The following is a 27,239-nucleotide window of genomic DNA, read 5'->3' as shown; positions in this document are numbered from 1 at the left end:
AGCAAATTGGGCAGGACACCCAGGTTTCATTTTAATCTTTGGAATCTGCAGTTTGGTAGAAGTGATATAGTCTCTCTGAATGTTTCTGATATCATAAAAGAATAACTGCTTAATGGTCTGTGACCATATGGAATATGTACCCTGCTATTTCACACCGATTAGACATTGCTATTATTAAATATTGCAAATTATATATTATTTTTGATGTGCCTTAATATAAATACTGGTTTTAATGCACCGACTGAACAGGTTTTGTTTTCACTTTTATAGGTTAATAGGCCTCACTGGTTTAATTATTTTGATTCATTTTATAGATTTTAGGTTCATAATATTAACTTATATTTTATTCATACTTGTATGTGTATCCTATTAAATTTTTACTGTCCTTTAACTTGTTGTATGCTTGTCATGTCTGACATGCAAGTTGTCAGCTAGTGAGCAAGGCATAGTTCTCGTTTGCTTGAAGACTTCAGACTGACGATGGATGGGCATCTGTCCGAGATGCTCCTGTAGAACTTCTCTGGGAGTTGCAGAAGACTCAACATTGGCAACATTAAGATGTGTGGACTTCAACTCCCAGAATTTTCCAGCCAAGGGTGCTGGCTGGGGAATTTTGGGAGTTGAAGTCCACACCTTCTAAAGTTAAATACTGCACTCAGTTTTGGTTGCCACAATGTAAAAAAGATGTGGAGACTCTAGAAAGAGTGCAGAGAAGAGCAACAGAGAGGATTAGGGGACTGGAGGCTAAAGCGTATGAAACAATGGTTGTAGGACTTGGATATGTCTAGTTCAAGGGTCTTCAAACTTGGCATGTTTAAGACTTGTGGACTTCAACTCCCATAATGCCTCAGCTAACATGACTGGAGGAGGAATTCTGGGAGTTGAAGTCCACAAGTCTTCAAGCTGTCAAGTTTGAAGACCCCCTGGTTTAATGAAAAGAAGGACTAGGGGAGACATGATAGCAGTCTTCCAATATCTCAGGGCCTGTCACAAAGAAGAGGGAGTCAAGCTCTTCTCCAAAGCACCTGAAGGCAGGGCAACAAACAAAGGGTGGAAACTAATCAAGGAGAGAAGCAACCTAGAACTAAGAAGAAATTTCCTGACAGTTAGAATAATTAATCAGTGGAACAACTTGCATCTAGAAGTTATAAATGCTACAACACTGGAAGTTTTTAAGAAGATGTTGGATAACCATTTGTCTGAAGTGGTGTAGGGTTTCCTGTCTAAGAAGGGGGTTGGACTAGAAGACCTCCAAGGTCCCTTCCAACTCTTCTATTCTATTCTATTCTATTCTATTCTATTCTATTCTATTCTATTCTACCCTACCCTACCCTACCCTACCCTACCCTACCCTATTCTATTCTATTCTAAATGAACTTTAAAATAGGCCACAGGTGAGCTGGAGAGGTGTTGCAGGGCTGGGCTGGCCTTACACTGGCCTCCCAGGGCCTCCCCCACTCCTGAGATGCCCTGTGTTCCACTTAATGACCTGTGTAATCATTTAACAAATGCAATTGGGAAAAGAGGATTGCGGCTGGTTAAGCAAGGCGATCACATGAGCATCTTGCTTAATGATTGCCACGACTTACAACCGTAACGGGCAGTCTATCTTTACAGTCATGAGTCAAGGACTACTAATCGTTCATCATACCGCTTGCAAACCTAGAACGCATAAGTCCCAGGTCGACAGGTAATTGGGGGTGGAAAAAAGAAGATTTGTTGCCTATACATAGACATTTTAAGCATTAAAAGTTGCTTCAGAGCATGGGGATGAGTGAAATTAGGCTGCCTTGGTGTGGGGGACTACATTCCTAAATGTCCTTCTTCAATATTGTTCCATCCTGCCTTACCTGTTTCTATATGTATTTGTGTCTACTTGAACTTTATTGACTATTGCGTTGGGTCATTGTAAAATGAAACGTAAGTTCCAAAATAAAGGGTGCAGATGCTAACAGTCGACATAAAACGATGATGTAATTTCAGAAGAGCAAACATTAAATGCCGTGCAAAATCAGAAACATATGGCTGTTCCTCACACAACTGTCATGAGATATTGCAGCACTTTAATCTGTGTGAAATTTAAGAATGGGATATAGAAATATCCCTAGCATTTGTATAAAGTCAATATCACGTCTTGAAATTGTCGCATTTGGTGAAGATAGTATTCCTATATTAGTGGGTTTATTTCTGTCTCTTTTGTTATTATTATTTATTGTAGTTTTTTACTAAAAAATATTTTTTATACCACTTCTGATTGAAAGAGTATTCCAATGTGGTTTTACGAAGCCTGCTATGAAAAACATTCTTTTACGAGTGAAATCTTAAACAGAGTTAATGGCTGGGAAAGGCCGACTTTAAAAGATAAAAGGTAGGCAGACGGGTGGTTAAGGGATAGGAAATATAATATAAGTAAATTATAAATAAATACAGTTTCAAGATCTGCCTTATACAGATCAGCACTAGGCATGGAAAAGGCCACTGCACAAAGACTCCTGCCATCAGGGAGAACATCCCCTATGTGGCACCATCAAATAGCAATCCATCAGCCACAGCACAGAGTAGGGCCCTCCAAAATCTGTGGCCAGGAGGCTAAGACAGAGAAGACCTTCTCTAAGGTTGTTGGATAAGACCTCTTAGGTGGTTGACTTTTCAAAGCCCTTAGGACAGTGTTTCCCAACCTTGGCAAATTGAAGGTGATAACAGATAACAGATAACCAGAGTTGGAAGGGGACCTTGTAGGTCATCCAGTCCAACCCCCACCCAAGCAGGAGACCCTGGCCTACACCATTTCTGACCGATGGCAGTCCAGTCTCTTCTTGAAAGCTTCCAGTGATGAAGCTCCCACAACTTCCAAAGGCAACTTCTGTTCCATCGGTTGGTTGCTTTCACTGTCAGAAAGTTTCTCCTTATTTCCAGGTTGAATCTCTCCTTGTTCAGTTTCCATTCATTAATCCTTGTCTGGCCTACAGGTGCTTTGAAACACAGCTTGATCCCCTCCTCTCTGTGGCAGCCCCTCAAATAGTGGAAGACTGCTATCATGTCTCCCCTGGTCCTTCTCTTCCCTAGACTAGCCATGCCCAGTTCCTGCAACCATTCTTCATATGTTTTAGTCTCCAGTCCCCTTAATCATCCTTGTTGCTCTTCTCTGCACTTTTTCTAGAGTCTCAACATCTTTTTATAGTGTGGTGACCAAAACTGGATGCTGTATTCTAGGTGAGGTCTTACCAAGGCTTTATAGAATAGTATTAGTACCTCCCTTGATTGTATCCCTGTGTTAATGCAACTTAGGATTGCATTGGCTTCTTTGGCTGCTGCCGCACACTGTTGGCTCATATTTAGCTGATTGTCCACTAAGACTTCAAGGTCCCTCTTACAGTTACTGCTATTAAGCCTGGTTTCACCCAGTGAAAACCAGTACACACGCCTGGTTTCACCCAGGTGAGTGGATTTCAACTCCCAGAACTCTCCTTGTTGTCTGGAATTCTGGGAGTTGAAGTCCATAAAGCTGGAAATTGCCAAGGTTGGGGAAACCCTACTTTAGGAATTTGTATACCGATACCAACACCTCGAATTGCCTTGGGAACTGAGTGGCACCCGGTGCACACCTTGTTGTCCGAGTCTAAAATGTCTGTAGTGTGTACCCTATAGCAGGGGTCTCCAACCATGTCAACTTTAAGAACTTATGGACTTCAACTCCCAGAATTCTTCAGCCAGCTTTGCTTTCCCTTAATTTCCAGCTCTATGGACTTCAACTTCCAGAATTCCAGGAGTCTCCAACCTTGGCCATTTTAAGACTTGTGGACTTCAAGATGGCTGGCTGAGGCATTCTGGGAGTTGAAGTCCACAAGTCTTAAAGAGTTGACAAGGTTGGAGACCCCTGCCCTACAGGATAGCCTAAGCACTGAATGAATAAACATTAAAAATGGACAAACATTCTAAAAAAACGTTAGGTCCTGGAAGGGTTCTCAAGGACAGTCCTGCATAGACTCTATTATAGGTAGTCCTTGACTTCGATAGTCCTTGACTTAACCAATTTCTGTGGCTAAGCAAGACAATAAAATGAGTTTTGCCCATTTTACGACTTGTCACACCACGGTTATTAAGTGAATCATTCCATCACTAAGCAGGTCTGGCTTCCCCACTGAGTTTTGCTTGTAGAAGGTCACAAAAGATGACCCCATGGCCCTGGGACATTGCAACTGTCATAAGTACATGCCCGTTTCCAAGCACCCAAATTTGGATCATGGGGCCATGGGGTTGGGAGGTGCTGCAACAATCAATAGGGGTGTGAAAAACAGTCACAAGTCACTTTTCCCAGGGCCGTTGTAACTTCACTCGCTTAAAAGTTTGGCTGTAAGTCAAGGACTACCTGTATTGCAATAATTAAAATAGCAATAACGTGTGTGTGAATCATAAGGCAACCCATCTCTGTACAAAATCAGATGTAGCTGGTTTGCCAGACCAAACCGGCAGAAAGCATTCCTCACCTGTTGTGGTTCGCCGGCAGCCAGTGCAGATGGCAGCAGAATCGGACAATGGGAAAGAACAGGGACCAGTCTGGGAGCCTGGAGAGGACTCGGATGAGGGTCTTGCATTCGATGCAAAGATGAGGCCAGGACCATCTGGGAGTGGGGTGCTGCCTTTGGAGTCTGGCAGCAGCGAGGCAGAGGAACAAGAGGAGCCTGTTCCCAGTGCGCATGTGCGCAGAGCTGCCAGATGGCAAGAGCAGCTAAAACAAAAGGGGTAACTTGGGAGTAAGGCTTGGAGGTGATTGCCTCTCCCCTAAGGGATAAAGGACAGGCAAAGGTAGAGAAACCTTTGCAGGAAGCAACTTTGTTTGCTCTAGGTTTCAGATTAAACCTTGAAGCTCTGTGTGGACTTTGTACTTCGGTTGGGTTTTTTTGCAGTTAATTTGGCATTTTAGTTGTTGGCAGCAATTCAAAGGAGATAAAGGTGGGTGCTTATCTTGAGAGACTATTTGAGATTCATTACGGGCTGGGAATGAACATAATTCATAAGCGTTGAAATAAAATAAGAGTTGTTTGGATTAAGCGTGTGTTTAATTACAGTCTCAGGAAGGCTTGGTCAGAGCATCACCTTGGATATCAAGTGGGCCTCTAGTTAAAAATACAGACGGGCACCCCAGTTTGCAAGCCAATTCCTTCCGAGAAAATTGGGCCTAGATTGGGACCCATTCATCTGCAGTGCTCCTGTATTGGGATTTTGGCTTGTTAGCCCTGATCTGGTCTAAGTAACCCCCACCACACCCCTGTCCTGAGTTATGGAGAAACAGAACTGATCATCGTTAAATCCCGAGAGGACCATCTCCTCAAGCTTCGTAAAGAATGACGTACATTATTCTTCATATAGATTAACACATGAAACTGAATAAAGAGAGATTCATCCTGAAAATAAGGAGAAATTTTCTGACAGTGGAAACAACCAACCCATGGAACAGAAGTTGCCTTAGGAAGTTGTGGGAGCTTCATCACTGGAGGCTTTCAAGAAGAGACTGGACTGCCACCTGTTAGAAATGGTGTAGGGTCTCCTGCTTAGGCAAGAGGTTGGACTAGATGACCTACAAGGTCCCTTCCAACTCTATTAATCTGTAAAATGGATAGCCTATGGGGGATGGCATTTGAGGGAGATGTCTCTGTAAGTTGCCAGAGGAAAAACCAAGATATAAATACAAAGAAGGTATTTGATAGCACTATTCCAATATTTGAGGGGCTGCCATAGAGGGGGGGAGGTCAAGCTATTTTCCAAAGTACCTTTGAAGGCCAGACAAGGAACAATGGATGGAAACTGAACAAGGAGAGATTCAACCTGGAAATAAGGAGAAACTTTCTGACAGTGAGAACAACCAACCCATGGAACAGAAGTTGCCTTCAGAAGTTCTGGGAGCTTCATCACTGGAGGCTTCCAAGAAGAGATTGATGACTGCTATCTGTCAGAAATTGGGTAGGGTCTCCTGCTTGGGCAGGAGGGTTGGACTAGATGACCTACGAGGTCTCTTCCAACTCTGTTAATCTGTTACAAAAGAAGGTATTTATCATAAAAAGAATTATTCCAAGCGTGTTTAGTGTATTATTGGGGGTTTTTGAGGCACCTTTTTAATATATTGCATAGCTCAAGGTGGTGAACATACCTAATGTACTTCCTGCCTTCTCCTTTTTTATTTCCTATTCAATTTCCTAAGTTTGAGCCCTGCTGCAACCATTCTTTCCTATGTAAATGTGAGAGATAAATGTAATAAATAATAATTTTTAGCCATTGCGTTTACGCAGATTTTTGCCCATCCATAATGACTTTGCCATTGTTTCAAATTCAAAGAAAGTAGACCACAATTGTAAGTGGCATGAAATCAAAGAAAGAAAGAAAGAATTGACGGTTGTCGGTGGGTAAAAATCAGTTTGTTTCCAAGATACGAGCTTGATTAATCATCATTGCCTTTTCACTAGGTTTTAATTTTTCAATCAAATGTAGATTGTTTGGGGTTGGTCCTTGTGTTGCCGTGTTAATTCCTATAATGGTTGGGGTGATAAATTATTATGGTAGCGACTTCTTTTAATGCCATGTAAATAGAACCATCAATTTCCTCCTTTAATTTTGCTTCTGACATTCTAATTTGTTAGCATTTTTCATTCGTGCCCTGCCTGAAGCGACTTTGTTTTAACATGGTATATTGCGGAAATAAATTTGCATTAAACGTCATTTTATCATCTTGACTGCCTCATATTCTGCACCTTTCCTCTATTTCTAGGAAGAATTAATAAATTACATGTTGTTACACTTATAAAATCATGTAATGATATTAACATATTAGGAGAGTACTTAGCAAAAATAAATAAATAAATTACCAAATGTATTTTTGCTTTAACTCTGGGACAACGTGGAGATTCCACTTGGCAGAAATTATAAAGTGCATGAACATGCTTACTTAACTTTAAACTTGGATATATATCATTGCATTTTTCTCTGAATGACTTTTTATGGAGATAAATATCAGTTGCATCTTCATGAAGGACCCAGAAATTAATATAGGTTAAATATAGGCAGAAAAATCAACCCTATACCTGCAGGTTGTTTTCTTGCTGGTGTGCAAATTTACTCTTGCGATGAATTCCCCTTTTTTTTCCTCCCACTTACATTATGAACATTTGGAAAAAAAAAAAAACCCGCCCCCAAATCCAGTGTGTAGTTTTCCTCCCCCCCTGTTTTATAAAATTTGTGTTTAGAAAATTTAAGGTAAATTTTGATAAATAATTTATAACTCAATAGCTAGCTGCCCTTGGTCACCTATATGGAGACTCAGAAATAAAACAGAATTAGGCTTGGTCAGAGGAAAAACAAACAAGACTGCAGAAAAACCCCTCAAGAAGCTGGTGTCAGAATAAACTATGAAATGCACGTGTGAAATGACTTGACTTAGGAGTGATATCCCAATATTGTGACAAGCCAAGTTAGCCAGCAAGTCTTAATTAATTTTGATTCTTGGGTGTCTTGCGTAGCTCTTCCTCCAAAAAAAAAAAAATCATAAATAAAGAAATAATAGAATTGCTGAACTGTATCTCATCGCAAACATTGCAAAATTGTGTTGGTTGGGTTTGTTTTGGTTTCTGAATATAGTTGCCCATGTTTTAGAACAATCAAGAAGCAAAGGTAGTTTGCATGGTGTGTCTCACGGACTGACTTCCTTTTGGCTAGAATGATCTGCCATGTGTATTTCCTTCATGATCTTGGAAAGGGGAAATATAGCTTGTTGCCAACTCTGCATTCGGGGTGTTAGAGGAGGGCCACCTCTTTTAGGCTCAATAAAAGCAGTCCATGTGACTTTGCCCAAATCTCAGGGGCTTTGATCATGCACACCTTTGAAGGAAAACGCAATTGAGGGAGGCTTTCATAGTTCATCATAGTCCATAAATTTTAATTTAAAACTTTGCCACCTGGTTCAAACCATGTTGTATATAATAAGCTGAGATAGCGTATGCTTGCAATTCGGAATTTTATCTAACAGATAAAGAAAATCCCTTCTGATATCATGTTGTTATCGTCATAGTGTAAAATTTAAGAAAAAAAAACTTGTTAATGAGATGGAAAAGATCTTCAAAATAAACATAAGCCACACTGGATTTATCTCGAGTAGCTAGTATGTGTTTATATAATGCTGTTTTTTTTTCTCTATTATATCTAATCTTCTGTAGGGATCCTGTATCAGAACTGCAAACATCTGAATGAATACAATTTCTTTGTTGCCATCAAGTGGTTGTCTGGATTTATACAACCCAGATATGGTAGACCAAATAGTTAAACACATTCATCTTCTTGACATATATAATTGTTCAGGAATGCCGCCCAGGGTTATTTTGAATAGTGACATTGACAGCATATAAATTTAATGTCAATAAAATAATATAAAATAAATGTATGGATTCTCAACTATCTTAGTTTAAGGAAACAAGGATTCATAAAGTCTCAGTGCTCAGAGGAGTCCATGGTTTATTGAGTCCAGAAATCTGTATTAAAGTATCCCAGATACTTTCTAATTTCTGCCTGGATCCATCCAATGAAGAGGGAAGTCTAAACTCGTTGGTTCCACTGCTCTTACTACTAGAAGATTTTTCCTCCCACTCATCTAGAACCTGCTGTTCTATAACATGTCTTCTGTTCTTTGTCCAGTAGTTGGGTCAGAAAGTCATTTTGCCAGTTTTGAAACTCTGTCACATTTTGCCAAATATTTGTTATGGATCAAGTGCCATCCCAAGATAATTTTCACAAAATACAGTGGCTAAACCAGGGATCCTCTATCTTATACCTGTGTTTTAAAATAATTTTGTCCTAAATTTAATTCTGCTATGTTAGGTCATTTCTCTAACCTATCAAGATCATTAAGAATTTCATTTCTGCCTTTTAGAGAATTAGCTGTTCTGCCCAGTTCTTTATCATCTTTATTTTTTTTAAAAAAAAACCTTTCTTATATAGTACCCAGAGGTGGTTAGTTCTGCATTTGTTTCCAGAACCTATACTGGGGTTCTCCTTTAAGGTTGTCCTCCTTTGGGAGGACCTGTTTCCTGGGGTCCGGTCTGTCCAAGTGATGTCCATTCTCCCATATGAAGAGATAAAGAGATGTATGGCTGCTCTAAAAGGGACGCTGTGGCTCAGTGGCTAAGACACTGAGCTTGTCGATCAGAAAGGGCAGCAGTTCAGCGGTTCGAATCCCCAGTGCTGCGTCACAGAGTGAGCTCCCGTTCCTTGTCCCAGCTTCTGCCAACCTAGCAGTTTGAAAGCACGTAAAAAATGCAAGTAATAAAATAGGGACCCCTTTGGTGGGGAGGGAACAGCGTTCCGTGCGTCTTTGGTGTTTAGTCATGCCAGCCACATGACCATGGAGACGTCTTCGGACAGCGCTGGCTCTTCGGCTTTGTAACAGAGATGAGCACTGCCCCCTAGAGCCAGAAACGACTGGCACGGATGTGCGACGGGAACCTTTACCTTACCGCTCTCTGCTGTAATATTTTTGTCTTCCCTACACAAGAAGTACATGACTTGTGCTTTCCTGCCTATGTCTTCTGTGCTGCTGACAGTCAGGAGATCAACATGCCCTGAGCCTTGCAATCACCCATCCATCTTCTCCCCCATCAGCTGGCAGGGTTGTTTCTTCTCACCCTGGGCTTCTGTTCACAGGTCAGATAATTATGAACTGTTGGCTCAGACAGAAATTCTGTAGAGTTGCTTGCTCTCGGCTGACCTCTCTTCTGCAGCTGAGCCTCTGTTTTGCTCACTCTGTGGATGCTGCAATAAATTGTATTTCCCTAGTAAGAGACTTTCATCCAGGCTTCCGATCAATCAGAAGTCTGGAGTAACATCCGTTAGAATGCCGTATTTTCTTACTACCAATAGCCCTCAACTTACTACCGGCTGCTCAGTGACTGTTAGTGCCAGGCATAGAATCAAGATCATGTGAAGTATTAGCACTGCTTTATAAAGTAAGACCACACCTGGAATACTGCAACCAATTTTGGTCAACATAACTGCAAAAAAGATGTAAAGACTTTGGAAAAAGTTCAAAGAAGAGCAACTCAGAAGACAAAAGGCCTGGAGACTAAAACATACGAAGAACGGCTGCAGGATTGGGTAGTCTAAAGTAAAGAAGAATTAGGAGTATTCCAGTATTTGAGGGGCTGCCACAAAGAAGAGGGGATCAGATTCTTGTCCAAAGCACCAGCAATGCTGTACAAGGAAATACTTGGCAAGGAGTCTGTGAGAGTCATAAACAAATCTTCACACTCATTAAACGAACTAATTGTCTCCTGCAAGCACCACTCCCGAGTCAACCCTTGTTCCTTAACTGTTCCTTTCTCCTGGCAGCTCTGTGGATGCGCACACTGGGAACAGGCTCCAGCTGTTCATCTGCCCCACCAATCTCTGACTCCAAAGGCAGCTGATAACTGTCAGACAGCCCTGGTCCCATCTCTGCCTCCGATGCAGAGCCCTTGTCAGAGTCTTCCCCAGACTCCAGGACTGGCCCATGTTCTTCCCCAACCTCCTCACTGTCTGATTCTGCTGCCAACTTCACTGGGCCACAACTAATAGATACCTGTCTGTCCAAGATTTTAGAGGCTTGGGCAGCTTCAGCAAACTTGAAGGAGGCAGTAATTTTCATTGGGAAGTCTTTGATTGCATATTTCAAATATCACTCATTTTCAGTATTTATGACATGGATCATTTTAATGCTCTCTAAAGCTTTTTGTTCAGATTTTCCATTAGAGAAAAAAGCTCCGCTGTTGAGTTTATTATTAAAAAAAGTATATTATTATCTGTACTCTTATCTTGAAATACCGTATATCAGTTTATCAAAGCAATTTAGGAAGCTTTTGCAGTAAGTCTACAAAATATCTTTAAGTAACACTCTAGATAAGAGTTAAGATCTGTGCTATAATCAAAGGATTCAGGATTCTTTAGAACTCTTATGGTAAAAAGGGTTTTCTTGAGAGCATAAATATATATTGGGAGAAGGGTGTAATCTGAACAGTGAGTGAGGCTGGTTAACTGATGCATGAATTTCCCTCTAAACCCACCTCAGTGGGCTATTAAAACAAAAACACATTACACTATACATTAAAAGATTTTATTTTGCCAATCAAAACCTTTCTACATTGTGTTGGAACAGCTTTAATACATTATTATGTACAACCACCTCTGGTGACAATGCTCAGCTCAACACTCACTTGAATCAAAAGTCCTTAAAGGAATTAGAAAAATCATTCAACGTTCTTTGATAATGAATTCTGGGTAGCTTTGGCCAGATTTATAGTCTATTAAAACACAAGATACTTTGGTTATTAGTTATCAGATTTAACCAGAGACAGTTAAACAGTGGAACGGCTTGCCTTCAGAATTGTTGGGTGCTCCATCATGGGAATGGGTCAACCCACCACAGCCAATTCACCGCAGCCAACTCAGCATGGCCAACTGGCCGCCGGACAACTTGCCATGGGACAATTTAACAATTCAATGTTGTTATTTAAAATAAATAAATAAAAATTATTTTAACGTTTGCCATTCACCTTTCATCCTTGTCCTTCCTTTTTTGCATCCCTTAATTATTCTATTCCACCATTTCTTTTGATATGAGTGTAACTCCTATCCCACAGTGAGTTGTCCCGCAGCAAGTTGCCCATGACGAGTTGGCTGAGTCGAATTTCATTTCTTTCATTAGAATGACATGGATGTTGTTTTCTATTTTAAGCATTGTTTATTTTGGTGTGTTTCAAACTAAATGAACGGCTGGTTTTGTTTTCCTGGAGCATTTGAATTTTAGGAGAATTATTGGTTTCATATCAGATGGGTAATAAACCATATGGCTGTTTTCCTAAAACATGACATCCCATTTTCGTTTCTTTGGACAATCTAAAGATTTAAATAATTTTAAAGCCATCGAAACGTAACTTAAGCTAAAGATCGCATCTGTTGAGTTTGATGTTAAAAGTGTTAATCCTTTGGTATAGTTTTGCCTTTAAAACAGTTTACGGTGTGACGGGCGTCTAGATGTCATTACAAATGTTTAATTTTTCCCTTCGCTTTAATTACAGTGGATGATCCAGTTCCCCCACAAAGCTGCAACCTTTTTTGGCTGTATCGGAACCGATAAATTTGGTGAGATCCTGAAAAGAAAAACGGAGGAAGCTCATGTGGATGCTCACTACTATGAACAAAGCGAAGAACCGACAGGAACCTGCGCTGCATGCATCACCAGTGATAACAGGTAGGCTATGTTCTCCTGAGACATGGAGTAGAGGAACAGAAGATACAGGAAGCCTATATTATGGCTTGCATTGTGGCAGAGGTCGTAACTAAATCTTACAGGCCTCATCACGAAGGCAGTGATTACCACCCCATTTTCATTTGGGGAAATAAGATTTCCATATCTCTGTTGTGACCTGTCGGCCACCGGCCCCTGCAGCAGCTGAATCAGATGAAGAGGAGGAGGAGGAGGAGTTGGTGGCGGTGTGGAAGCCAGAGTTAGCATCAAGGCAACCTGAGAGCTCCGAGGAGGAAGAGGGAATGGAACTGGAGAGAGAGAGAGAGGGAGGGATAGAGAGAGAGAGAGAAAGAGATGGATGGAGCCTGGGCCGTCTGTCAGCCCTCAGATGTAGAGTCAACAGCCCCCAGGTCTGGAAGTGGCTGATGAGGAAGTGGAGGAACAGCTGGATACAGTGCCTGATGCACGGATGTGCAGAAGGCATAGGAGAGGAGAGCAATGGAAATCTATGGGCCAGTCCTTGGGACAGAAGAGCCGCTGCTGCTAGCAAAGCCCCACCATAGCTCTGTCTTGCTCATGACTGCCTCCTAGGGAGACAATTGCTGGGAAGGACTGGCACAGAAGGCCAGTAAATCAAATTCCTAATTCGAGCCTCACCTTTTGGCTGGGTCTACACATAGCATAAACCCGTAGTGTGCTTGGCTTGATTTGGGTTCAGTGTAGCCGATGAGGCAAGCCATGGTTGATGATTTAGTGTGGTCTGCTCAACCTCTCATGGCATAATGTAATATGCAGATTTTGCTCTTTGGGTCATAATAGTGTTGCTTATAGCAGGATGGTCTGGGTCAGAAAATTGGTCTATATTTACAGGTGGGTTGGACAGCTTCAGACAAGTAAAAATATGAAAAGCAGCACCAGTACTTTAAAAATGGTAAAAAAAAAAACCAAAACAACCATTATTGTAGAGAAAGGGTGTGGCTGGAAATTCCAGAGAGGGTAAAAGTTTATTTATTTATTTATATGGATTTATGTGGCTCCCAAAAATGCAACTCTGGGTGGCTAAACAGGAATTTTAATCATAAAATATTTGACCTATCCAGGGGTATTTGATTACGCAAAACATTTTTGTCCAAGGGTTGAAGAGAAGGAGATTATTATTTTTCTGCTCATGATTGGTGGCTCTAAAAGATATGAACTGGGATCCTTGACTCTATGGATAGGCCAGAGTTTTAGATTATTTTGAAAACAGTAGACATTGGTTAGGAATAAAGAAAGAAAGGCATACGTCTTGTTTTGTCAAAGGTACTTTTTAAAAACCATCCTATTAATTCCATTTAAGGAATGTCCCAGAGATTCTGTGCAGTAGGTAGTCAATTTTGACATTCAAGTTTATTGAAGGATTTAATTTAGAAATTGAAATCACTCAATGTTTCTCCTTAGCTTCCTTGCTATTGACACTGCGAATTACGTCTTTCTTTCTACGCTGCGTTTCAAAAGAACAAATTCATTTCCACTTGCTTTCATACTTCCCTGCACTTTCCATGATAAAATTAACTCTGCAGTTCTGTCTGTTCGGTTGTAGAAAAAGAGCTGTGATTATAAAATAAGGATAACAATACTTTCTTCATTATCTACATTATTTTTATACATTCATTTTTTTTTAATCAGCTCAAAGCAATGTTGAAAAGGTGGGCTTTCTCTCCTTGTTTGGGAAAGAGTTTATATATTGATTTTGGTGGGACAACAGTGGGCAGATTTCAGGTTTGAACATTTGCAAGGTGAGAACATTGATACAAGATAAAAATGTCTGTATGGATTTAGATAATTCAGATCACAGAAGATTAAAATCTTGATTGCATTTAACGTGTTCTATTTTGACAGCAGCACCAGGATCTTTGATGATTTTTCTTATTAATACGCTCCTCGAGATAACATAATTGTATTTCACCACCGTACCCAACGAGGCTTTTTTTCATTTGAATGACATTTATTTTTAAATGTTCATTGTAGGCTAAAATCCATCTCTGGCTTAACAGTTCAAACCAGAAACTGGGCAACGTTAAAACTTGTGGACTTCAACTTCCAGAATTCCCCAGCCCAGCATGGGGAATTCTGGGATTTGAAGTCCATAAGTCTTAAAGTTGCCAAGTTTGAAGACCCCCTAGTGTAAGCTGCATCGGTATAAACGTACATATAGGACAATACCTTAATGAAAAGAGCTGGGAGAATTTTTCAACCAGAATATGGAAGAACAGATTTTGAGTATCTCTTTTAAAAGCATAAACCTCCGGACATTAAATGAAGGCAGCTGCCTTGCGTAGAACATTGCTCCTTGTGACTAAATGGACGTGGCAGGGTTGTTTTCGTTGTGGTGGTTTTTTATTGCCTGCATTAATCTTCCTAATCTAACCTATAATTTTAGCGTTTCCTTGTCATCTTCCATGTTTAATTGTTTCAAGGTCATCTTTGTTCTGTCCCCTGCTACAGGCAAGTTAATCAAGTAAGGCCAGCAACAGAATTGTGCAGTGTAATTCTCCAACGTCTAATAAAAGGGGGGGAAATCATTCCTTTTCTTCTTTTTTTTCTTTTTTTCTTCTTTTCCCCTTCTTTTCCCACCCCTTTCTCTGTTCTAGTTAGAAAACCAGTTTGGGGCAGACTCACTGCCTTGCTGGTGAAGCCAGGATGACATCAAAGTGTCATTGTGTGTTTCCATCATTTTGCATGGATGTCATAATCATACAACATCAGTCCCTCTGCCCCTGCTACCTTTTTTATAATTATATGAGTGCAGGATGGGAAATGCAAAAACGCATCGTAACCCTCCCTTCCTATTAAAAGATTCTTGAAGATCACAGGGAAGGAAAATCCACCCTCGTAGATTTTTTTTTCCCCCATTCTCCCCCACTTATACCTTCTATTCTGGAAGCAAAATACTCAGGCTTTTCGATATTTTAACGCTTCCCCCACTTTTAACTGAAAAGCCCCTTATCTTTCCTCCAGTGTATCAGTCGCTGGGTGCTTTGCAGTATCCTATTTCACTTCCATACAGTATGAAGCACTCAGCCACCCAAATGGACTATTCGAGAAAACAACAATTAAATAACCACACTGGGATGAGTGTGCTTCTCAACCTGCTAATGCTTGTAGGTATTATACATTTAAAAAATATTATTTGAAAAATTGGGAGCGCAGCACAGAGCAGAAAGATTAGGTAGCACCTTAGAGTACATGGTATGGTCTCGGGTGGCATCCAATATATTTGTTGGTCAAATAATGAAGTGGTAGTAGGGAAATTATGGTTACTCTTTTGAGAGGATTAGAAAACTGACTTACTTTAATGATTTTTTTTTTAGGTCTCTGATTGCTAACTTGGCTGCTGCTAATTGCTATAAGAAGGAAAATCATCTTGATGTGGAGAAGAACTGGAAGCTGGTGGAAAAAGCTAAAGTTTATTATATTGCAGTAAGTGGACTGCAAAATGTTGCAAAACGTTCTCTTGCATTGAGACCTTGAATTTTTGGCGCCTAAATTACATTTCATGCAAACCAAAATCTTAGAAATGAAGGAGGGAAAACTGAAGTTTATGTTCTACTCTGCTTAATTGGTTTATATTTATGTTTTCTTGCACTCATTGTTCGAGCTGCCTGTTGACCTATTGGCTTGGGAAGAATCCATACATTGTTATTTTCCTGCTGTTTCCTAAATTAGTATTTGTTTCTGAACTACAGTATGGAATATTCTTGCTTTGTTTCTTGAATCCAGACAAAAGTGCTTTGGATAGAGATAAGAGAGGGATAAGAATAATGGATGTTCCTTCTTTCATAGAGCTATGCAAGAAAACATTTGTCCAGAATATTTTTATTCACTTTTCTACCGCAAGGCATCCGAAGAACTAAACAAAAATTAAACGTTGCAGAATTATTTTTCAAAAATAGAAAAAAAAACCCAGAAAATTTCAAAACTAATTAAAACCAGCATGATTACTTTTGAAGATTACTTTTATATTCAAGAAATGAGAAAAACAAAGTAAATACTTCTTCAGTCTCCTTTTTGAATTTCAAGTTGTATATATATTTTTTTTCCTTAACAAGATATTGCTCAACATAATTAGCAAATCTCAGCAATAGTGGGTCACCCTTTAGAAAGAAGACTATTAATTGGGAGCTTGGATCTTAGTGTGGGGAGTGGAGCCAATCTGTTTTTGGGGGTGTTTAGCTGATTGTGGTAGATTGTGCGTTTTACTTGCTTAGGTCTACATCCCAACATTTGGTCTAACAGGGAGAGGCTGATCTGACGATTAGCTAGTTCAGTTTCATCCAGTGAACTTTAGCAAGAGGGTAGGCAACTTGGAATGTATTATTACCTTTCTTGTCAGAATACAACATGTGTACAATGAGACTGGCTGAGCTTCCCTTCATGCGCGCACACACCCAACACAACTCACAGTGAGGACAGAAGTCCCTAACCCAGTCCCAATCTTGTTACACTAGGTGACCTTGTTACACAATGTGCTGGCCCCACAAGTCTGTCCTACTATGTTGACATGAAGTTATTTTCTGTTCAGAAGTCTGACAGCCCACGGGTAGAAACTGTTCTTCAGCCTGTTGGTGCGGCTGGCTAATGCTTCTCTATCTCCTACCCGATGGTAGGAGAGTGAAGAAAGGCTGACCGGAATGTGAGTCATGCCTGAGGATTTTCCTCACTCTTCTAAGGCAGCGAGCCCTAGTGAGGTCATCTGGTGGTATCAGGGAACAGCCCACGATGCTTTGTGCTGTGCTCAACCACCCTCTGTAGTGTCTTTCCACTCACAGCTATCAAGCCATCATACCACTCAGTCGTGCAATATGAGAGGACGCTTTCTATTGTGGACCAGTAAAAGGAGGTCATCAGTCATTGTTCCAAATTTGTAACCAAACGCTTCCCAAACCCAACAAGCAGGTATCAAGATCCTCGGTGGGGAGAGGGGGGAATAGACAACAAGGAGACCATGTGTTCTGACCCAAACCCTTGTCCAATAAAACCAACACAAACCAAAGGGAACAGAAACCTTTCAATGATTCTTATGAATCGTCGGTTTAAAGGCTGCTGCAAACTAATTAACTTTGATAAGCACGAGCCTCACCAAAACTGTGCGAGGCTGCCAAGAGTAACAGATAAGGTTACCTAGAAATATTTTACGACACAAGAGACTTCAAATACCAACTAAGATACTGCAATGTCCACAAGGCTGGAGTTTCAAAATGTCTTTGCTTCCTGCAAAAAAGTCTGATTCACAGCTGGCTTTTATCTTCTTGAAGGAGGGGCCATTACCTTGCAGCCTTGCTCCCGAGTCGCCCATGCTGTTGTAACTGTTCTTTCCCCCGAGCAATCTTTCGTGCACACGCACTTAACACAGGCTCCTCAGGAACCTCCTCATCACTGCTGCCAGCCCCCACAATCTCTGAAGGCAGCAATCCACTCCCTAATGGTCCTGGCCCCTCATCTGAGTCTTCGCTCTCCTCAGCCATCCGCACCTGCTGCCACCTAACCACAACACTATGATGGTACCTTGCGGTGTTTTTAATTTTCTCATCAGAAGAGCATGTGAATCCTACCTCTTGCAAATCAAGCTTGTCACTTAAGAAAAGGCCAATCCTGTAGACCAAGGGTGTCAAGCTCACGGCGTCACATTGTCGTCCTGTGACATAGCGTGACATTTTTCCCCTTCACTAAACCAGGCATGGGCGTGGCCATGGCATGCCGCATCCGGTCCGCGGGTCTGGAAGTTTGACAGCCCTGCTGTAGGACAACCTCCCATCTTTAAGTCTTCTCGGGGAAAGCAAATTCATATATAAGGGGTCCTTGGTGTGCTCTGAGCTTGCTTGTTTTCTTGCAGACGTTGCATTACCCTAACTAGGTAACATCATCAGTGCCAGTAAGGAGCGCTGACAATAAACCACACTCCTTGCTGGCACTGATGATATTAACTACTTAGGGTAATGAAACGTCTGCAGGAAAACAAACAAGCTCAGAGAGCACCAAGGACCCCTCAGTTCAACCCCGAGCTACAAATATTCTCCTTTATTAGTTCATAAATAGCGTGTAGAAGGTTCTGCATGAAAGTAGCTGGGATGAGACCTCCCCCCCAAAAAAAAAAGAGCCCAGGATATTCAAGAGCAAAGGAGACAGGAAAGAGAACATGAAGGAGAGAAAAAAAGAGAAGAATGATTATCTAAAGGCCTATGGCAGGAAAGAATAAAAAAACTTAAGACAAGGTTTATGCCCTTGGTGGGGATAAACTAGTATGAAGCTCTGAAAAATGAGCTCGCCTGAGATAATTCCCTTATCCCATACATTCTATAATAGTCCCAGAACTGGAAGAATTCTGCTAAGATTCCCCCCGCCCAAATAAAACGACCTAGAAATCTCTCTTTTGAGGAGGAAGATAAGAGTATTGAGAAGAGCTGTGGTAGCACAGTGGTTAAAATGCAGTATTGCAGGCTAACTCTGCCCACTGCCAACAGTTTGATCCTGATCGACTGGCTCAAGGTTGACTCAGCCTTCCATCCTTCCAAGGTGGGTAAAATGAGGACCCAGATTATTGGGGGGCAAGAGGCTGACTCTATAACCTGCTTCGAGAGGGCTGTGAAGCACTGTGAAGCGGCATATAAGTATTGTTAGCATTGCTATTAGCGGGAGAGATGCTGTGAGGGATAGAGCCGTTGTCTCTAGACCAGTGATGGCTAAACTTTTCGTCGTCGCGTGCCAAAAATGTGTGCCCGCGCGCACCCATAATACAATGCATGCGCCCCCCGCCCCGTTGCACATGGGCATCCCTGGTTTGCATTGCACACCTCTGCGCATGCCTGCGTGACGCCCCCCCCCCCATAGGCGTCACACACCCCCGCGCATGCAAGGCAGATACCTGACAATCAGCTGGCTGGCGGGAGATGTGCATGCGTCTGCAATGGATCTGTTCTGGGTGCTGGCTCACGTGCCAGCAAAAATGGCTCTGTGTGCCACTTCCAGCATGCATGCCATAGGTTCGCCATCATGGCTCTAGAGCAGGGGTGTCCAACCTTGGCAACTTTAAGCTGGCTGAGGAATTCTGGGAGTTGAAGTCCACAAGTCTTAAAGTTGCCAAGGTTGGACACCCCTGCTCTAGACCAAACAAGATACCACAAGAATTTGCCTGTTGTCGATAGCCGGAACCTGGGGAGTAAAGATTGCAAAAAGTTCCATCAGACTGAATGATTGCTTCTGTCCGTCAGGAGACAAATGACATTGTTGGAAGAGAGCAAATACTTCAGAGTATTCCAAGATGGAGGTGAGGGTGAAGGAGCTGGAGGCATAAAAGAGTCTTTTCTTTCATCTTCCTCACTTCATTTTTTTGAGAAGTGCTCAAAAATCCAGGAAAATAAAACTGCTTATAACAGCGTTATCAAGACAAAGATGTGTTCCTAGATGTGGTCTATATATTACCTATTACAACTGAGGATCGGGGGACAGCAGCAGAACTAAGTAGAGAAGTGCTAAGTTGTAAAGACATCACTGTATAATAAGTAAAAAGATCGTGGGATGCAAGAGGCTCAGATCAAAAGTCTGGGTGTTTGTGTCAAAAAGTCCATATAGTGCCCATAAGAATGCAGTCGAAGCACTTGTCATTTTTTACATGTATCACGCGTGCAACACGTGTAAAAAAAAGTTGCAGAACTTGATATCACTTCTTTCTTGACCCACTTGTCCATGAATGCCTCTGGTATTCATCTCTGGCCAAAAGCAACAGAACAACTAGCAGGCTGAAATTAAAAGAAAGGTGATTCACGCTGAACTCTATGAAAAGTTTCCTTGATGGTAAGAGCTACTAAGCCGTAAAATTATTTCAGCAGCGATGGGTTCCCATTGAGAGTGGAGTGATGGGTGAGGACACGTTGGGAAGGTCTTAGTGAACTTCTTCACTGAAGAAGGGTTATTAGACTACCCAGATTTCAGAGAGTAATTAGAACTGCAGAAAAACAATGGCTGCCAACCTCCCTTCCATCAAGGACCTGTATACTGCACGAGTCAAAAAGAGGCTGTGAAAATATTTACAGACCTCTCACATCCTGGACATAAACTGTTTCAACTCCTTCCCTCAAAACGACACTATAGAGCCCTGCACACCAGAACAACTAGACACAAAAACAGTTTTTTCCCGAACGCCATCACTCTGCTAAACAAATAATTCCCTCAACCCTCTTCAACTATTACAAAGTCTGCACTACTATTAATCTTCTCATAACTCTTTATCACCCATCCCCTCCCACTTGTGACTGTAGGAGTGTAACTTCGTAAGGCTTGCATCCTTACGATTTTTATTGACTATTTCCTAGAATGATTTGATTGCTTATTGTACCCTATGACTATTATGAAGTGCTGTACCTGATGATTCTTGACTCTTGATGAATGTATCTTTTCTTTTATGTACACTGAGAACATTTGCACCAAACTCCTTGTGTGTCCAATCACACTTGGCCAATAAAGAATTCTCTATTCTATTCTATTCTATTCTATTCTATTCTATTCTATTCTATTCTATATCCCATTCCATCCCATGCCATGCCATACTATTTAAATTCTATTCCTATATCCTTCTATTCTATTGTACCCTATGACTATTATTAAGTGTTGTACCTTACGATTCTTGACTCTTGACAAATGTATCTTTTCTTTTATATACATTGAGAGCTTCTGCACCAAGACAAATTCCTTGTGTGTCCAATCACACTTTGCCAATAAATAATTATATTCTGTTCTGTTCTATTCTATTTTTCCTACTCATGCATTCTCTGATTCAAATTGTAGAAGGCAATTCTGACAGATAGAAACACATAATGCGAGTGTGGTTGCATTAATGACTATGGCTGCCTTACCTGAGGTCTGCAGGAACAGCTGGTGAGAAATGTGAAAAAAGAAAGGAAAGATTATCCAAGAGGAAAAAATTCATTAAAAAAAAATTGTTGTTGTCTTCAGCTAGTGTTAATGTTCCTCCAGACCGGTGTTCTAAAATTTGCACAGCTGTTGTTGATTCTTGCTTATGACTAAAAGCGTCCCTTTACAATCCGTCAAATAATTTGCTTGCAAGGGTTACACAAAACAGTATAATGTGGGGATATATATATATGACTCCACACCTTCCTCTTAGTGCTTGTTCTGGGGTGGGCAGGTCAGGATGAGGCTTCCATGACGGGACAGCACAACCCTTGAGGTCTGCTCACTCAATCAACTAAAACTAATTATGCTTAATATCTCTTGCTGATAGGCGTTGTTGTGCCTTTTTGTTTTCCCAGTGATGTCTTATTTTTGTGATGCAGGCAGCTTCCAGTAATTAGGTCATTCAGAGATTGCTGCTGGATAAATGGCTTAGAATTTAATTGAACAATATATGAATCACAAAGAGTTCACAAAAAAAAAACCAGCAACTCCCCTCACTTTTTAGGTCTTGAGGAACATAAATCGGCCATTTTCTTTCCTTGATGATGATAATGGCTTTTCCCTCGGTCCCTTTGTGGACGTGTTTGCCAAGCTGTTTCTCCGTGGTGGTGCCTAAGAATAAGATAATAAGCAACTACATCTACTTTTCCATATATTAATCGGATTTATCACATTATAGCCCGTGAAACAATCCTTCTAAAATATATGTATTTGTTGTGTATTAGATTGATGAGGCTGCCCAGTTCACAAAAGCATCTCTGGGCAATTGACAATTTCAAAGAAACTTGAAAACAAGGACACGAAAAATAAAATAAAATACACCTTTGGAACAGGAGGGGAAAAAAAAACAAGAGAAGCAATTAAGGCCAACCCCCGTTGCATTCACGAATCTTATTTATTATCAAATGTTGAAATGGCCTCCATAGCTTGAAACGCCCACCGGCGCTATTAATCCCGTCTTGAGAAATTACCAGATGCTTCTTGGTTTTTGTTTTCTTTTTCCCCCTTCCCTCTCTACAGCCTTGAAAATTGCAGCTAAATTTCCTTTTTTTTTTTTTTTTTTTTGGCTCCTGAGAAAAGGCAGCCCGATTAGAGCAAAGTCTGCTTTACTCTGCCCAGGCACCACCATGTGATTTTTTCACAAAGGAAATGTTGAACTGGAGCCAAATGTTTGGTGGCAGAGTCTGTTGCTAGGAAATCAAGGCCCTGAGGCAATTAATGACAAAGCAAGCAATAACAAGAAGACAGAATTACAGATTTAAAAAGAGGGGAAAAAGTGGTTGGTGTTATAATTACCCAAAGAAATCTGTACTCATTAAATAGGCTGTTTTTATGATTGACTTTAATTGGAGGTTAGCGCAGATACTTAGCTCCTTTGCCACCCCTTTAAACACAGGCATGTGCCCAGGCTGTGGAAACGCAGAGCGCTCCCTGGCCCACCAGGCGCTCACTTGCAATCCGATCCCTACTGAGAGATGCGTTTTTCTAGGCCGCCATTTTGCATTAACCTCCTGTGCAATCACGTTTTTGGCTCTTTGGCACAAAGCGTCCACTCTTTATTTCCCTCAAGGCGGGTTGGGTAGAGCAGAAGAATGCCACGTCCGGAGGAAAAAGGCCACTGGCAGAGACCGACCTTGCTGCTGTGACCATAATGGTTGATGCAATTATTTATTAAAAGAAGAGGAAGAAGAAGAAGATAGCCAAAGGCAGGGAAGAATAAGGGTGTGTGAACATGCAATGTGGAGGGTTTTTTTTTCCTCCTCTCCTTCAGAAATTGCCCTTTGAGTAGCACCATATCTATGAGGGAGATGAGGAGTTAGGTAGGTAGGTAGAGAGAGAGAGAGAGATGGACGGATAGATAGATGATGTATGGATGGATGATAGAGAGAGAGGTGAGGGACGGATGGATAGATGGATGGATGATGGACAGATAGATGATGGATGGATGGATAGATAGATAGATAGATAGATAGATAGATAGATAGATAGATTTATTTCTCAAAGAGATGTTTTAGATGCAAGTGCCCAATTGTTAGCTCTTTTTTTTAAAAAATTCTAGATTCTTTGTTTGAGAATAAGCTGCAGTAAAACCAGTCCTGCGGTTTCTATCCTCTCCTTGCAATCTTTTGATTTGAGAATATTTCAGAGACAAATTAGAAGGATTCTCACCCCCCCATTTTGCTATTTAATTTTTTTTTTTTGTAACCTAAGTTTCCTCCCTCTCCCTCTCTCTCCCCTTTTATGAAAAGGGTCCCTTTTACCGCACGGTGGAATTTGATTCCGTGCTTTATCCGTCAAATCGAGTAGCACACGACACCCGTTGCAGGATTTTTTTTTTTTCTAAGAGAGTATTTGGAAAGAACATCATGGCAAAATCCTCCAGATGTTTAATCCGATGCTGAACAATGGAGCCTTCGCCAATTCAACCCAGCCATCTTCGAATGTTGCTAATCAGGGGGCCAGTGCCAAGCTGTCTGCTTGTTAAATAACCTGGCATCCTCGGGGCAAGAAGACAGCTGCTCTAACTACTATGAAATTTGGTAGCTCCCCCTCTTTTCAGCTGCCCTTGGGCTATAGCGCTACAGTTAATTTAGACCAACCCCAACACACCTCCTTCAGGGAGTGTTTTTTTTTTTTCCAAAGCTTTGTAATTAAAATGATAAAACATCGTTATTACTTTGAAAACGGTTATGTACAATTTTGCACTTGACAGATACCTGACAGAGAGACGAGAGCACAGTGTGTAATTTTGACTGGCTTTAATGGCTGGAGATCCAGCCCATCTTTTCGGAGCAGCATAAATAAATCTATTTCACACTCATCAGAGGCCAGTTCTTTAGCTTCCGGGGAAGGTTTTGAAATTCAGATAATTCAGTTGCTTGAACTCTATAATGTTGTTTACTAAATCGTGCCAGGTGAATGAATATGGATATATATCCACTCTGTTGTTTTTTTTCCTCTGCAGATAAAAAAAAACTGACTAGTGTTGGGTTGGGGCAGAATATGCTTTCAGATTTTGAGGCAAAAGCTCCTTTGTGTAGAATTGGTTATCTTTCCTTGATTGAGGCTTATTATTTGATATCTGTTACAGGTAAATTTGTCCTATTTTTTAGAAGAAATGAGTTTGGGAAAAGATAGTCAAGAGCGTAGAATTCTTCATGTTTAGTTTAGTTTGGTTGAATTTATTGTCACTGCACCTCGTACAACGAAATTAAATACCATCTTCAGTGTACATTATGACTATGAAAATAAACACACACACATCCTTCACATTCTATACATTGAATTGAAAACCCCTGATATTGCATTAATATTACACTATACAATCAAATTCAATGGAGTTACAGCCCTGGGATAGAAGCTGTTTTTCAGCCTATTTGTCCTTGTTTTTATTATCCTGCACCGTCTGCCAGATGGTAATAGTTCAAAAAACATACCGGGGGGGTGGGGGGTGCCCAGGATGAGATGGATCTTTGAGAATGTTTTGAACTTCCTTAAGGCAGCGGAAGCTCTAAAGCTCTTCCAAAGAGGGGAGAGGGCAACCCATGATCCTCTGGGCAATGACATTAACCCTCTGGAGTGCTGTCCTATCTTTGCAGTTGGCAAACCATACAGAGGTGCAGTAATGAATATGAAATTTTGAAATAATTCTACTGGAACATTGGTTTTGTTCAGAGAGCATCTCAGGCCGAAGAAAATATTCCAGAGGCAGTTAGGAGTAAATGTCAGTTTTTTTGCAATCCCTCTCTACTTATAGTAAACCAAGTGGGAGAACTCATTGCTATTTTACTGACTGAATGTTTATGCAAACAAAAGGACAGGGAGTATAATCAGTTCCAATAAAAGAGAATAGGTGGAGCTCTGGGTTGAACTGTGCAGTCCTTGGTGTTCTCTGAGTTTTTTTATTTGCAGACGTGTCATTACCCAACTAAGTAATATCATCAGTGAATGTGGGACTTGCTCCCTATTTATAGTAGATTGCCCTGCCAGTGTTGGTGTAGGTGTGATTTTCTCCTCCATAGTTCCTTGATTAGGATATTGCTTTCTGCTTTAATGTTTGTCTAGCTTTAATACCTGGTTATCTGGGTGTTGGCTGCTGGAGAGAATCTATTCTGATGTTTTTGTTTCCTTCTTAGCTTTTTTATTGTCTTTTTTGAATGGTTTGTAAACGTGGTTTTTCTCTATGTATCAATTGATGACTGATTTGTCTGAATGCCAAGCTTCTAGGAAATTCTGACCATTTTGGAATTTGGCTTGGTTTAGGATACTCCCAGCTTTCCAGCTGAAACTATGATTGAGTCTATCCATGTATTGTTTGATTAAGGAGCTTTCAGCATATCTTCTGACAACTCATTAGTTTTCCTGAATGTGCTTTGCTAGTCTTCTGCCTATCTGTCCTACATAGTGGCTTTTAAGTCCTTACACTGTATGTTGTAAGTGACTCCTGTTTGTTCTTCCTGGGCTTTGGAGATTTTTAGTTTACCTACAATGCTTTGGAGGGATTTAGTTGGTTTGCGTGCTACGGTCATGCCATGTGGTTATGATTATCTAGTGGTTTCTGAGATGTTTTTAATGTACTATAATGTTATTTTTTTATAGCTTGTGTTGGTTGTGGGTGGAATAGTCAGGCAGGCACCTTTTAATGAAGTTGCACGGATATCCATTTTGTTGGAAGTTGTTGTATACCCAGCTCCTTGTGGGAGGTTGGATTTTTTACTTTGGAATATTTGATTAGCGTGGGTTATTTTTTATTACATCAGCATTAAATAACAATTGTCAGTGTTTCTGCCTTCCCATTCATTCATCTGAGACCAATCCAACCTCAAGGAAAGGCTCCTGAGGAAAAGAACCTGCAGAGTAAACACTGCATAGGTGACCTTCAAACTACTTTGCTATATAAGTAGAAACATGTTCTTACTTAGAAAAAATGCAAGTCATATTTAGACTAAATCAAACCCTGAGAATTTAGCTGTCTAAAGTTTCATTTATTTTATTGGAGATACTCAAAGGGTTGTAAGAATGCATGGACACCCAAGAAGAAAACAGACACTCTCCTTCATTGGTGTCTTCAGTGGGAGACTAGGCAGCCTTCTTTCAGGGATGGCTTGATGGAAATGTCTACAGTGAGCAGGACTTAGTCTTGATGACCTCAGTGGTTCCTTTTACTTTAGAACATCATGATTCTGCAATAGAGCAATATTGAAGAGTAAAAACAGTCCTACCAATGAAATATGCAAAATGTATGTCCTCCTCCTCCTCCTCCTTCCTCTTCTTCTTCTTCTTCTTCTTCTTCTTCCTCCTCCTCCTCCTCCTCCTCCTCCTCCTCCTCCTCCTCCTCCTCCTCCTCCTCCTCCTCCTCCTCTTCTTCTTCTTCTTCTTCTTCTTCTTCTTCTTCTTCTTCCTCTTCTCCTCCTCCTCCTCCTCCTCCTCCTCCTCCTCCTCCTCCTCCTCCTCCTCCTCCTCCTCTCTTCTCCTTTTCCTTCTCCTTTAAACTTCCTGGATCAGGTCTGCTATCTAATTAACTTTAAAAATCATCACATAGAGAAAATAACAGTCTGGGCATCACCTTCAATAGTATTGAAAGAGGGCAACTTGAGGAGATGTGGACTTCAACTCCCAGAATCCCTCAGCTGGCATGTCAACAACTCTTCAAGTTGCCATAGCTGAGGAACACACTGGATTGTTTAGGTCTTCCAATGGTCCACCAATTGTCACTGTAATCATCTCGCTACTGGTCATCCCTTTTTCTTTCCTTCTATCTTACCCAGCACTCAAGCTTTTTCTAGAGGGTGCAGTCTTCGAATAAAGTGTCTAAAGTAGCAATAGCAATAGCACTTAGACTTATATGCCGCTTTATAGTGCTTTACAGCCCCCTCTAAGCTGTTTACAGAGTCAGCATATTGCTCCCAACAATCTGGGTCCTCAAGTAGGATAATTTGAGCCTGAAAAAGGACTTATTCCAAGTTGTAATGGCAGCACATAGTGAAAATTTAAAGTGTTTGCAATTGAGCTGATTAAAATGAAG

The 27,239-nt window shown here is 41.0% G+C and overlaps 1 protein-coding gene across 4 annotated transcripts in view; it reads left to right on the top strand.

The window, feature by feature from the left end:
* The window catches only part of ADK (adenosine kinase), a 239,474-nt gene that overhangs the window by 97,496 nt on the left and 114,739 nt on the right, over window positions 1-27,239 (top strand). For all 4 annotated transcript variants that reach the window (XR_015743669.1, XR_015743670.1, XM_026710963.2 and 1 more), the window contains exons 5-6: window positions 12,093-12,265; window positions 15,616-15,724. Coding sequence is in view for 2 of the 4 variants with exons in the window: in XM_026710963.2 (XP_026566748.1) it covers window positions 12,093-12,265; window positions 15,616-15,724 (282 nt within the window). In the remaining 2 variants the exon portion in view is untranslated. The remainder of the gene's footprint in view (window positions 1-12,092; window positions 12,266-15,615; window positions 15,725-27,239) is intronic.

The sequence above is a fragment of the Pseudonaja textilis genome, chromosome 4 (assembly GCF_049901715.1).
Source record: "Pseudonaja textilis isolate UNSWEBS1 chromosome 4, rPseTex1.2, whole genome shotgun sequence".
Classification (NCBI taxonomy): Eukaryota; Metazoa; Chordata; class Lepidosauria; order Squamata; family Elapidae; genus Pseudonaja; species Pseudonaja textilis.
Note: the sequence above shows the minus strand (reverse complement) of the source record. Positions and strands in the feature narration are given on the sequence as shown.